At 42.0% G+C, this 12876-nt stretch overlaps 1 protein-coding gene across 1 annotated transcript in view; it reads right to left on the reverse strand.

Annotated features, from left to right (window-relative positions):
• The window catches only part of pde10a (phosphodiesterase 10A), a 231097-nt gene that overhangs the window by 97017 nt on the left and 121204 nt on the right, over positions 1–12876 (reverse strand). Inside the window, exon 6 of the mRNA XM_060830963.1 lies at positions 2767–2910. Coding sequence (XP_060686946.1) covers positions 2767–2910 — 144 coding nt within the window. The remainder of the gene's footprint in view (positions 1–2766; positions 2911–12876) is intronic.

Here is a 12876-nt window from a genome sequence, read left to right on the forward strand (position 1 = left end):
TTTGCATTGTTTGAAACAATAGTTGCAATTTATTTCTCATTATAATAGTAATATGCTTATTTGCAACTATGGGAAGTTTCAATGTATTTTATTTTTATTGCAGAATATATATTTTTAAACTTTAATGGCCACTCTATTCACCCCAATCTCAGGCAAATCACAGATGGACGCCATCAAGTTTATCCTAAAAAAAACGAATACATTGTCATTTTAGACTTCATTTTTGCACCTAACAATACCTGGTTTAATAAGGCACTGTTGGTAAACTGGGAACTTCCTTTACTTGGATTTTATGGAGAAATAGTAAATGAGAAGAAAAAAAACAATTTAATCCTAAATTTCAACATCATTTCTACTTCCAACCTATGAACAGTGATCCTTTCTAGTTAACAGCTTCTTGGATAGGATCTTATCAAACAAGTAATTTCAATTTCCAAGTTCAAGTCCCAGGTAAGGAAGTCCTGTCACTTTTTTCAACAAATCCAATGCTGGCACAGATAACAATGGCAGCATAGATTACAGAAGAGTGACAGGTATACTCAGCAGGGCCATTTGAACATATAATGGAGATCAAATGTATCCCATTTTGCTGTTTGAAAGACTTTAACGTTAAAAAAAAGCCCTGTGCAAACCCATGTTGGAATGCCTTGATTGATGGGCCATCCGTATAGTTGAAAAGAATACCATCTAGATGTAGAGTTCTTTTATGATTCATTCATTGGATATGGGCATTGCTGGCTAGGCTGCCATTTATTGCTGATTTGTAATTGTCCGGAGCGCAGTTAAGAGTCAGAGCCAACCTATTGCTTTGTGTCTGGAATCAGATATATGCTAGACCAGGTAAGAATGGCAGATTGTCCTACCGAAAAGCCATTATATCAGATTGGTTTTACCGACAATCGACAATGTTCATCATTAGCTAGTATTTCTGGATAAATTTTTAACGGATTCAAATTTTATCACCTCCATGGTGAGATTCAAAACCATGCCTCCAGAAGGTTGACCTGGATGACTAGTAAAGTGACTTTTCCACTATGCCACCTTCTCTCCAAATAGTTTCAATCGAGTTGTTTCGCTGACATTTTCCTAAAAGTTCTTATTGTGACATTATGAAAACTCAACTGAATTTTCAAAAACAACTAATATCTCAGTAGGGAGTTCCCAGTTTGGTTGACAGCTTTATGTGTTATTAAAGGATTAGTTGTCTTTCTGGGGACTGAACAGAAATTGATTTGTTTTTATGGGCAATGCTGTGACTGGGTTTCTTGAATGGGAGATTTTTCACTGTCAGGTGTGTAGAAGCAGGAGCTACATCATATTGTCAGAAATGTGTTTCTTCTCCTTACATTGCTCCTAAGGTCTGAGTGAATGACTATGGAGGTGGTATGGGAGGTGGTGGGGGAGGTGGTAACAGAACGATGACGGGGTAGGAGGGGTGGGTGCTAGAAGGACTGATAGCATGTAAAATAATTGGTGCAAAGTCAAACTCCTGGAAACACCAGTGAACTTTTTAATTAGACTGCCTCAGCATTCACCCAGCACGTGGCCACCTAAGATCTGCTTACAGGGTCGGTGGACATGACTTGATCATGTCCTTACTTACCATGGATTAGAAATTGGATCTAACAGGTTTGCTTTAAGCGGAGATAGATCTATCAAGTCAAAATTCCCCAACTTCAGTCACTCCCTCTACAGCAACCTCTTGTGCTCGAGAGGCAGGCATATTTTTGCCAGCAAAGGGCACTGGAAAATGGTTACTTATAGATTATTTGTTGAATACTACCATGGGAAAAGTGAAGAAAAACACAAAACAACCATCATTGCATCATCTGTGATGAACTGATTCAATAGACTTGGGATCAAACTGGGACTTATGTGGTCAGAATGGACCAGTTCTTTGTATCACTACATTTACCAGTGTACATTGGGAAGCCGAAAGAAACAGTAAATGTAACAAACCTTGTCCATGTGAGATTAATGAACATATTGGCACATTTAAAAAGAGAATAATAGGATGAGCCAATATCTTACACGAGAAATACATAGAAAAGTTACATGGCAACTGAAATAACTCCAGAGAGGCTAGTATCCTGTCAACATGTCATCCTTTATTTACACATGGAGAGTCCACACTTATCCAGCTCTCTCAGAGCCAGCTGTCAGAGTTAACAGAACCTCTGACATTCCAGTTTATATCAGTCAGCCAGGGCTTCCTGACTACATCAGATTAACAGCCCCAGTCAGCGAACTCCTATTTTAGGCCCATTTGACTGACCTCATTATAACACTACAGTAATCATTATCTTCAACTTTAAAACAAGTAAACTTAAGAGTTTGTTGAAAATGGCTTTCATAATGTGTAAGAAAACACAATTTTCTTTTTTTTTGGACTATAATCTGAAATGGAAGTTGGACTGTTACATTTGTAAAAATGCAGAGAGTTTTATAAATTGAAAATTAAGTGCTACATATAGCTGTCTGAGCATGACAAGGTTGACTTTTGAAGCAGTGAGGGAGAGAAATTGATTCTGAGGGCACATATTTTCTGAGTTAAGGAAATTTGCCCTGATAATAGCCCCTCTTGCTGGTGAGTTGGAAAAAGCTGCAAGTGCCAGAGTAGCAGAGAGAAAAACAAACTGCCAGAGGCTGCAAACTGAAAGCACCCACTCCTCCCTTCTCTCTCAATATGGAGAATAAGACAGAAAAACCAAGAAAATTTAAAGGAATTTCACAAGACCTAGATCCTGGTCTTATTTTAATTCTTACCTCAGCAAGGTCTTGCACTAACAGTGTTTTCCTGAACTTAGCTACATATGATGCCACTGTAATGCCAAATCCAGCAGTTTCAACAGCAATAGGTTTCTGTTGTTGTTGGTCTTTCATTCCAGCTGATGTAAACAGGCACAATGACTGTAGAAAAAAAAAATCAGGCCAAGTCAATTATAAATGTTAGTCAATGTTAAGCATGTTTAGTGGCACAGTGGTTAGCACTGCTGCCTCACAGCGCCAGAGACCCGGGTTCAATTCCCACCTCAGGCAACTGTCTGTGTGAAGTTTGCACATTCTCCCCGTGTCTGCATGGGTTTCCTCCGGGTGCTCTGGTTTCCTCCCACAGTCACAAAGATGTGCAGGTTAGGTGAATCGGCCATGCTAAATTGCCCGTAGTGTTAGGTGAATGGGTAAATGTAGGGGAATGGGTCTGGGTGGGTTGCTCTTTGGAGGGTCAGTGCGGACTTGTTGGGCTGAAGGGCCTGCTTCCAACACTGTAAGTAATCTAATCAAACAACAATGCACTAATAGTGTGTGGAAATCAGCAAATTTATTTTTCTTTTCTCAGAGCTGGCATTCCATTGAGGAATGTGGGCTCAGTTTCTACCAAAAAGGTGAAAGGAATATGCAATGGCAATTCTGGATGTCAAGATTTTGTAAAATAATTTTACATTCTACGAAGGTATAATGATTCAATATCACTATGAATTAAGTCACAATAAAAGGCAGTGATTTTACTGTGCGCTAAATGGAGCTGCACCACAAGATCCTAAAGATTATGTTTTACACTACCTTTAAAAACATTATAGATGTTTTTCATGTATGATCATGCTAAAACTGTCATCTTTTAAATAAAACGTCAAACTAAAGGGCGATCTGCCTGCTCGGGTGCATATGAATGTCTCTCTGATACTATTTCAAAGAAAGCAGGATAGTGTAAACCCTTTGAAAAAAGATCTTGGAAATGACTGTCAGACTACTCAGGTCTCCTGGCATCATGGTAGCTCACAAACCCACCAACACACTAAATCAGCAGCTAATGAATTTGAAAGACCCTACACAGACAACAACCAAAACTAATGTCATTTACAAGATACCTCGCAAGATCTGTAACAAACACTACATTGGACAAACAGGTAGAAGACTAGCCACCAGGATACATGAACATCAAGTAGCCACAAGTAGCCGAAGGGCCTGTTTCCACACTGTAAGTAATCTAATCTAATTTACAATTCCTTTCTCTTAAACCCAATTAAGATTTACAAAAAAAGTCAACTTTCAAAATCAGTAAGCTGTTGAATCCTCTCTTTGTACCTTCCTCTGCAGATTTTCCTATCATCTTTTCGATGCTCTGCTGTGCAAAGTCTTCTAGCCAGGTACCTTCCAGAGAGTTGTTCTGCTGGCAGTCTATACTTGGTGGCTTGGTAGCTCTCCCCCTAACTGTTCAAAATGTCCAGTTTTATACCACAAAACATCAGATAATTTTGTTGGTTTTATTATCAAAGTACTAAATTCAAATGTAATTGGATTCTGGTATCTTGGGGCATAATTTAAACTGACTGACCAAATTTGAATTTGTTTCTCTGTTCCATAGCACCACAGCTGTAGTACTGGTTTCAACCAAGTGTTACATTGTTACCTTGTTTAGAACACTGTGTGCTGTGTCAGGCAGCCCTTGCTAGCTTTTCAACTCTCAAAAGGTACAGTACCGCAATACCTTCATAACAATAGTTATTGTGGTCAATATATATGTATCGATAATCAGTATCAACAAAACTAGTTATCTGGTTAGTCTCACATTGCTGTTTGTGGGAGTTTGCTCCATTCAAAATTGGCGGCAACATTTTCCGCATTATAACGGAGATAATTTTTTTAAAAAATCACTAGCTATAAAGAGTCTTGCAAAGTGCAATGTAATAGCGAATTTTTCTCTTATTTTCTTTTCTCAAACGTCCCTCCTCTTTCCAACTCCAGCACTGCAGCACCAGGTTCTTATCTGTCTTTGTCACAACTCCTAGAAGGAACTGAAAAACTTGAATTCTTAATTTATTCTTCCTCATCCTGTTCCCTTTCTTTGTATGGAACTGTCTTAAAAATTACAATACGTTAATCATTAATTCAAAGAGCTTATTGGACTTGTGAGTTTTTATTCTGGTTTTTCTTATTTTTTGGAGATGTGGTAGTTTAAATTGCTTCTTCCTCCTTTTCACTGGACTCAATCATGTAGGCAATCAATTAATGAAATGCCTCGCGACTGCTTTGCTTTCTCCAATTAATGCTATGTGAACAACACTCAAGAACCCTATTAAAATGAGTGAATTAGGCACTAAAATTATACGCAAAGTTAATTTTTTTTTATAGTTGCAATTCCTTGGGGATTCACTGAGTAACAGCAATATTCTAGGTCTAACCACAGGTACAGTATTGAGCAACAGCTTTTGTATCTGAAAAACCCTTTTAAATCTTTCTCATGGACCTCTGGTAAAGAAATCATACCCAGGTCCATTAAGCCAAACAGCAACACAAACTGCATATATATATAGTTCTTTTAGAGTAATAAAACCCCAGACACTTCACAGAAACATCATCAAATATGATTTGACACTAAACCACCAGAACAAATATGAAGGTAGGTACTAAAAACAAATACAAGTATATTTTAAGGGAAGAATTGAAGGAGGCCAACAAAAAGGAAGAGAGTTGGAGAAATATCAAAAGAGAGAAAAATGTTGTGGGTTGGGGGGATTGAGTAGTTAGGACTTCCTTATGGTTTCTCCCTGCTCTTGGTCTAAATTTACATCTTCCTCAAGTTTCTCTCCTATTTCCCTAAGCCTAATCCAAGTCTGACGTGACCATGAGACCTATATCCTATTTCCTTGACCTGAATTCCATTGATCATCCAACCTTCTACCATTCCCGATGAGCCCCAAAATTGCAGAGCATAAAATCACCTCCAGCACCTTTTTTTCCAAGCTGAATGTGCATCCAAGCCATGAGGTGGATGAATTTCTGGTTCAAAGCTACTTGATTGCAATGGGTATTATCAGTCCACAGGTAGCAGCATCAAATCAGAAAAAGAATAATCCATTGCACTGGAGAAACAAGTAGCTCATAGAAGACACACTTACTTTTGATACGGCAATAAGTGTTTTAAAAGGACACCAGCTCAAAAAAAATTGTAATGATCAAGGGACATATATTTTGACAGAGGTGCCAGGCAAATGGGGTGTCCATAAAACAAACGGTGGGTGAATTACTGTAGGTTTATTTCACATATAAATATAGCACACTAACCAATAAAATTATTGTGTGATTAATTTGTTGAAGAAACTTTAATTCCGCAAGTTACAGAATAGCTCTCACTGAGGAACTTTAGCAGTCTGAATTGATGACATCACGTGAGATTCAGAGAGGAGATGCAGAAACACAACTGTTTGTAGACAAAGGTTTCCAAACCAGCTCAAGTGTAAGGCGTACAAAGAGTAGCAGTCTCAGCAAAACCTTCCTCATCACAGGAGGAATACTTAAATATTTCCCCAAATTGTGGAGATACACAATGATTCACAACACTGTGTCGATCTTGAGAAAAAAGTGCATCGCGGGCTCAAAAGCGAAACCACTTCACAAAGGGATAAAGGTGATTGAAGATGTCATCAGTTTGGCACATGGATGAATCTATTGTTTTGTGTGAACTACGGATGATACAGCAACAGGCCAGCAAAAGAAAGCTGAACTGACACCATGGCAATCCCCCTATCAATGACACTCATCAATGTTGGTGTGAAAGTATTGATATTGAGAGCCAAGAAACTCTAGCATCATTATATTCACAATCTTTTTCTCCCTCCTGCAACAAACAGTCCTCAAGCTTGTGGCATTTCAATTATTCTGGTTTTGAGAAGGATCTAGTGCACATCAAAAAATGTCAACCTGGATATTTTTGTGTTTTACTGGAACCCTGATGGAAGCAAACCTGTTTGACAAACTTGGCTTTCAACTGGAAAACCCCAAATAACATAACATTAATGTGATTAATGACATTTGATCTCCTAGGATTTAAGGAGATTAAGAAGTACTGCCATGATCTTTAAATTGACACATCACCACTTACACGAATTTTGAGACAGTTGCCATTTGCAGTCTGTGCCAAAATGTCACAGGAACTGAATAGCTCAAAGCAGACTGTATTACTGTATCCCCATTGTGTTGAACCTAGCCATTGTATGTGAAAATGATGAATGTAGATACCTCAACCATAAGGTAGCCAACAAAGCAATTACTCCAGACAAGTATCCTCTTCTTACGAGGGAAGATCTATTGGCATAATTTCATGCCTACAGTTTACTTGAGGTTTGTCTTGTGTCAAAGCTATCTTTAGATACCACTAGCAAAACAAATGGTATCCACTTTCAAAGACTTATTTCAGTACTGCAGAATGGACTAAGTCCAGTAGCTAGCACCTTTTAGAAGAGTGCTTCTTCAGTCTTTCTGACATGGACAGGATGTTCAACCCACTTGATGGCACAATTGTTCAAGGAAGTGAAAAAGCAGAACATAATCAGCAGTTCTCAGTGGCACTCACTCAACGCACACAATACAATTTGACATATAACAAAGAAATAAACTTATTTGCACACCTAAAATTATTCTTTGGGTATAGAGTAACATCAGCTGAAGTAAAGCCTGCATTCGATAATGTCAAAGCCAGTTAAGAAGTTTCAACTTCATCTAACCTGAAAGAGTTGGCAATGTTAGTCAACACTGCCAACTTTTATTGCAAATTTGTTCCTAAGCACAGAGATCGCAAGGCGACTTCAAAAGCCACCACACAGACACAGAATGAGAATGAACATTGCAAAGCAAAAGAACCATTTGACATATTAAGGGCAAAGATAGCACTTCCACCAGTTCTCACATTCTGTATATCAACCTGCATGCTGCAACAGATCAGGAAATCTGCATGACACTATACTCCAGCAATACATTGAAGATAGCGAACGGCCCATTGCTGATATGTTACACTTGTTGACAGGCACTGAATGCACATACACAACTCAAAATTGGGAGCACGAGCCTGAAAGTACACTTATGCACAAATGTATCTTACTGGAAGAAAGTTCACTATCCAAATTAAGCAAGAAGTCCTAAATATATTGCTAATCACATCAGTGTCTGTAAAGCAATCTCTATATATCTGCTGATGGTCAAATAGCCTACACTAGTACAATTTCGAAGTATCCTCCAGCTTTATGCAACTGAGCAGCTAACACATTTTCCTGTACTACCATCGCAGATGTTAGTTATTGTGAAAAGCCTGTAACACTGAATACTAAGTAACTGTTGTATTTCACATGCAACTGAGAATCTAGTTACACGAGAGAAGACGTAGACAAAACTGGCAACAGTCATCATGTAAAGCAAGTCAGTACATGACAGTATGTGATTGCATTGTTTGATGTTAATTGCACCATAAGGAGAACTCAAAGTTTTACCAGAAAGCACTAAAGGACTATTGAATCTTGTTCATGAAAATATCCAGCTGTCATTAAGATGAAACAATGATTTCATAGACCAGTCTGGTGGCCAGTAATACATTTTTTCATAGAAAGGTTCATGTCGAGAGTGTGGTACTGGAAAAGCATAGCAGGTCAGGCAGCATCCGAGGAGCAGGAGAATTCTGGTCTCCTTCCCATCAGCGTTTCAGAGAGACCATTCCCTCCGCGACTCCCTTGTCAGATCCACACCCACAACTAGCCCACACCCCACTCCTGGCTCCTTCTCCTGCCACTGCAAGAAGTGCAAAATGTGCGCCCACAGCTCCCCCCTCATCTACGTCCCCACCCAAAAGGATCCTTCCACATCCGACAGAAATTTACCAGGACTTCCACCAATGTCATCTACTGTATCCTTTGCACCCGATGTGGTCACCTCTACATTGGGGAGACAGGATGCCAACTTGTGGATCGTTTCAGAGAACATCTCTGGGACACCCGTACCAAACAATCCTACCACCCCGTGGCAGAATACTTCAATACCCTCTCCCACTCCGTCAAGGACATGCAGGTCCCGGGCCTTCTGCACCTCCAAACACTAACCATCCGACACCTGGAGGAAGAATGTCTCATCTTCCACCTTGGGACCCTGCAACCACATGGGATTAATGTGGATTTCACCAGTTGTCACGTTGCCCCTCCCCCTAATTTATCCCAGTCCCAAGCCTCCAATGCGGCATCGCCCTCTTGACCTGTCCTTCGTCTTTCCAATCTATCCGCTCCACCCTCCTCTCTGACCTATTATCTTCTCTCCCACCTTCATCTACCTATTGCATTCTTAGCTACCTTCCCCCCCAGCCCCAGCCCCACCCCATTCTTATTTAACTCTCAGCCCCCCAGACCCACAAGCCACATTCCTGATGAAGGGTTATGCCCAAAATGTTGATTCTCCTGTTCTCTGCTGTGCTTTTCTGGCACCACACTCTCGACTCTGAGCTCCAGCATCTGCAGTCCTCACTTTCTCCAGAGGAAGGTTAATATCTGGGAAGAATGTCCTTGCACTTGGCATCACGGTGAAGATGTCTGGGAAGAGTATTTGGAGAGATGGTGTGGACTCAATGGGCTGAATGGCCTGCTTCCACAGTATAGGGATTGTATGATGCAGAAAATGTGTTGCTGGAAAAGCACAGCAGGTCAGGCAGCATCCAAGGAGCAGGAGAATCGATGTTTCGGGCATGAGCCCTTCTTCAGGAATGAGGAAGGTGTGCCAAGCAGGCTAAGGTAAAAGGTAGGGAGGAGGGACTTGGGGGAGGGGCATTGGGAATGCAATAGGTGGAAGGAAGTCAAGGTGAGGGTGATAGGCCAGAGTGGGAGTGGGGCGGAGAGGTCAGGAAGAAGATTGCAGGTTAGGAAGGCAGTGCTGAGTTCAAGGGATTTGACTCAGATAAGGTGGGGGGAGGGTAAATGAGGAAACTGGAGAAATCTGAGTTAATCCCTTGTGGTTGGAGGGTTCCTAGGCGGAAGATGAGGCGCTCTTCCTCCAGCCGTCGCGTTGCTATGGTCTGGCGATGGAGGAGTCCAAGGACCTGCATGTCCTTGGTGGAGTGGGAGGGGGAGTTGAAGTGTTGAGCCAGGGGGTGGTTGGGTTGGTTGGTCCGGGTGTCCCAGAGGTGTTCCCTGAAACGTTCCGCAAGTAGGCGGCCTAACTGCCCAATATAGAGGAGGCCACATCGTGTGCAGTAAATGATGTGTGTGGAGGTGCAGGTGAATTTGTGACGGATATGGAAGGATCCCTTGGGGCATTGGAGGGAAGTAAGGAGGGAGGTGTGGGCGCAAGTTTTGCATTTCTTGCGGTTGCAGGGGAAGGTGCCGGCAGTGGAGGTTGGGTTGGTGGGGGGTGTGGACCTGATGAAAGAGTCATGGAGGGAGTGGTCTTTTCGGAACGCTAATAGGGGAGGGGATAGTATAGGAATGGGCCAAATCCAGCCTGCTAGCTCACAGCAAGACCTCAGATAAATGCCCCGGGTAAAAGGAGCAACAAATCAGCCAGACACCCAGCCAATGTCAGTATACATTGAAAGTGACTGCACTTGACATCTTGTAATATAACCGATAAATTGGTTCAGTATAACAATTCTCTTGAGAAATATTGTTCTTTTTTGTTTAATTCAGTATTATTTCTGTGAATCTGCTCTGTTATTTCCACATTTACTGGATTTGGATTGTGCACAGATCATTGAATGTGGCAGGACAGGGGAAGAGGTGAATTAATAAAGTGTTCGTGCTTTGGGGTTTATTAATTGGGGTAGAGCATAAGAGCAAGAAGGTTGATGTGGAGCTTGTGCAAGACACTTATTAAACTACAACTGGTATACTGAGTACAGTTGTGAGCACATTATAGAATTTGAATGCATTGGACAAAAGGCAGAAGCTATTTACAAGAACGGTTTCAGGAATGAGAAACATCATTGTGAGGATAGACTGAACAAGTTAGGACTGTTCTCCTTAGAGATAAGTGACGAAAAGTGTGGCACAGGAAAAGCAAAGCAGGTCAGGCAGCATCTGAGGAGCAGAAGAGTTGACATTTCAGGCATAACCCCTTGTGTGTATAGAGGGGGCAGTAGGGGGCTGACAGATAAGTAGTAGGGTGGGGAGCTAGCTGGGAAGGCGATAGGTGGATGCAGGAGGGGAGTGATTTTGATAGGGCGGTGGGGAGGATGGAGCGGATAGGTGGGAAGAAAATCAGACAGGTCAAGAGGGTGGGGCTGAATTGAAGGGTTGGATCTGGGATGAGATGGGGGAGGGGAGATTTGGAAACTAGTGGTCGACGTTAATGCCCTGTGGTTGAAGGGTCCCAAGGCAGAAGACGAGATGTTCTTCCTTCAGTCGTCAGATGGCTTAGATTTGGCAGTGGAGGCTGCCCAGGACTTGCATGCCCTTGGTGGAGTGGGAAGGGTAGTTGAAGTGGTCGACCACAGGGTGGTGGGGTTTTGGGTGTGTGTGTCCCAGAGATGTTCCCTGAAACATTCCACTAGTTGGTTTTCTATCTCCCAGTGTAGGGGAGACCATATCGAGAACAACAGACACAGTAGATGAGGCGTTTGGATATGCAGGAAAATCTCTACCGGATGTGAAGACATCCCTCAGAGCCTTGGACAGAGGTGAGGGGGGAGGTGTCAACACAGGTTTTACACCTCTTGCAGTGGCAAGGGAAGGTGCTGGGTGTGGAACCAACGAGGGAGTCACGGAAGGAATGGTGTCTGCAGAATGCAGATGGAATGGGGAGGGAAATATATCTCTGGTGGTGGGATTTGAGTGTAAGTGGCGGAAATGGCAGAGGATAATACGCTGTATCCAGATATTAGAGTCGAAAGTGTGGTGCTGGAAAAGCCCAGCAGATCAGGTAGCATCCAAGCAGCAGGAGAACTGACATTTTGGGCATAAGCCCTTCATTAGGAATTAATGTATCTGGGTATTAGTAGAGTTCTATCCTTGTTGCAGTTGGAGGGGTGGTGGTCAAGAGCAGAGGAGCAGGAAATGGAAGAGATGCGTTGGAGGGCATTGTTGATTATGTGGAAGGGGAAATTGCTGTCCTGGAAACAGGAGGCTATCTGGGATGTCTTTGAGTGGAATTGCTCCTCCTGGGAGCAGATATGGCGGAAGCGGAAGAATCGGGAGTAAGGGATTGCATTTTTGCAGGAGGGGGAGTCGGAGGAGGTGTAGTCCAGGTAGCTGTGGAAGTCAGTGGGTTTGAAATAGTTGTGTGTTGAGTTAGTCGCCAGAGATGGAGATGGAGAGGTAAGGCAGCTGAGAGGAGATTTGAGAGACGACTTCAAATTCACGAGTGGGCTAGATAAAGTAGACAGGGAGAAGCCATTCCTGCTTGTAAAAGAAAAATAACAAGAGGTTATCAAGTTAAAGTGAGATGTAAATGAAGCAAGAGTGAGAAAATTATTGTTCACACAAGTTAAGCATAAGTAATGTACTACCTAGAAACGTGGTGGAGACAGGTTCAGCTGAGTCATTCAAGAGGGCATTGAATGGTTATTTAGATAGGATAATTGTGCAGAGGTATGAAAAAAAGGCAGGAGTTTGGCATTAGGTAATGCAGGCATGTTGGGCAAATCACCACCTTCTACACCATAGCAAGTGTGATTGTTTCAAACTGCTAGCCCTGCCAGGAGGAGGAGCTGGAATATAGTGAACAAAAATGGTCAGGGGGGACGCAGCCAGTTTGGTGGGGGGTGGCGACATGACATATCCTACAGCCTATCAAAATAAAACATGAAGTCAGTTTGAATCTGGAGATACAAAGTGGACATGGTTTTTAGAGAAAGGACAGTGGACAGGGAGTCTGAGGACTAAAGTTTGTTCCATTTGTTTGGATGTGTTTAGAATTCCAGAAGTAATGGTTTGACAATGTAAATGCTGCTACTCCTGCATCTCCCAGTTAGAGAAAAAAAGATTTCTGGTCTGGAATGAGAATGCAAATGTGGAACTGAAGAGATAGTGGTGCTAGGAAACAGACCCTTTGGACCAACCTGTCCATGCCGACCAGATATCCTAAATTAATTTAATCCCATTTGCCAGCACTTGGCCCATATCCCTCTAAATC

This window comes from Hemiscyllium ocellatum, chromosome 10 (assembly GCF_020745735.1).
Source record: "Hemiscyllium ocellatum isolate sHemOce1 chromosome 10, sHemOce1.pat.X.cur, whole genome shotgun sequence".
NCBI classification, from domain to species: Eukaryota; Metazoa; Chordata; class Chondrichthyes; order Orectolobiformes; family Hemiscylliidae; genus Hemiscyllium; species Hemiscyllium ocellatum.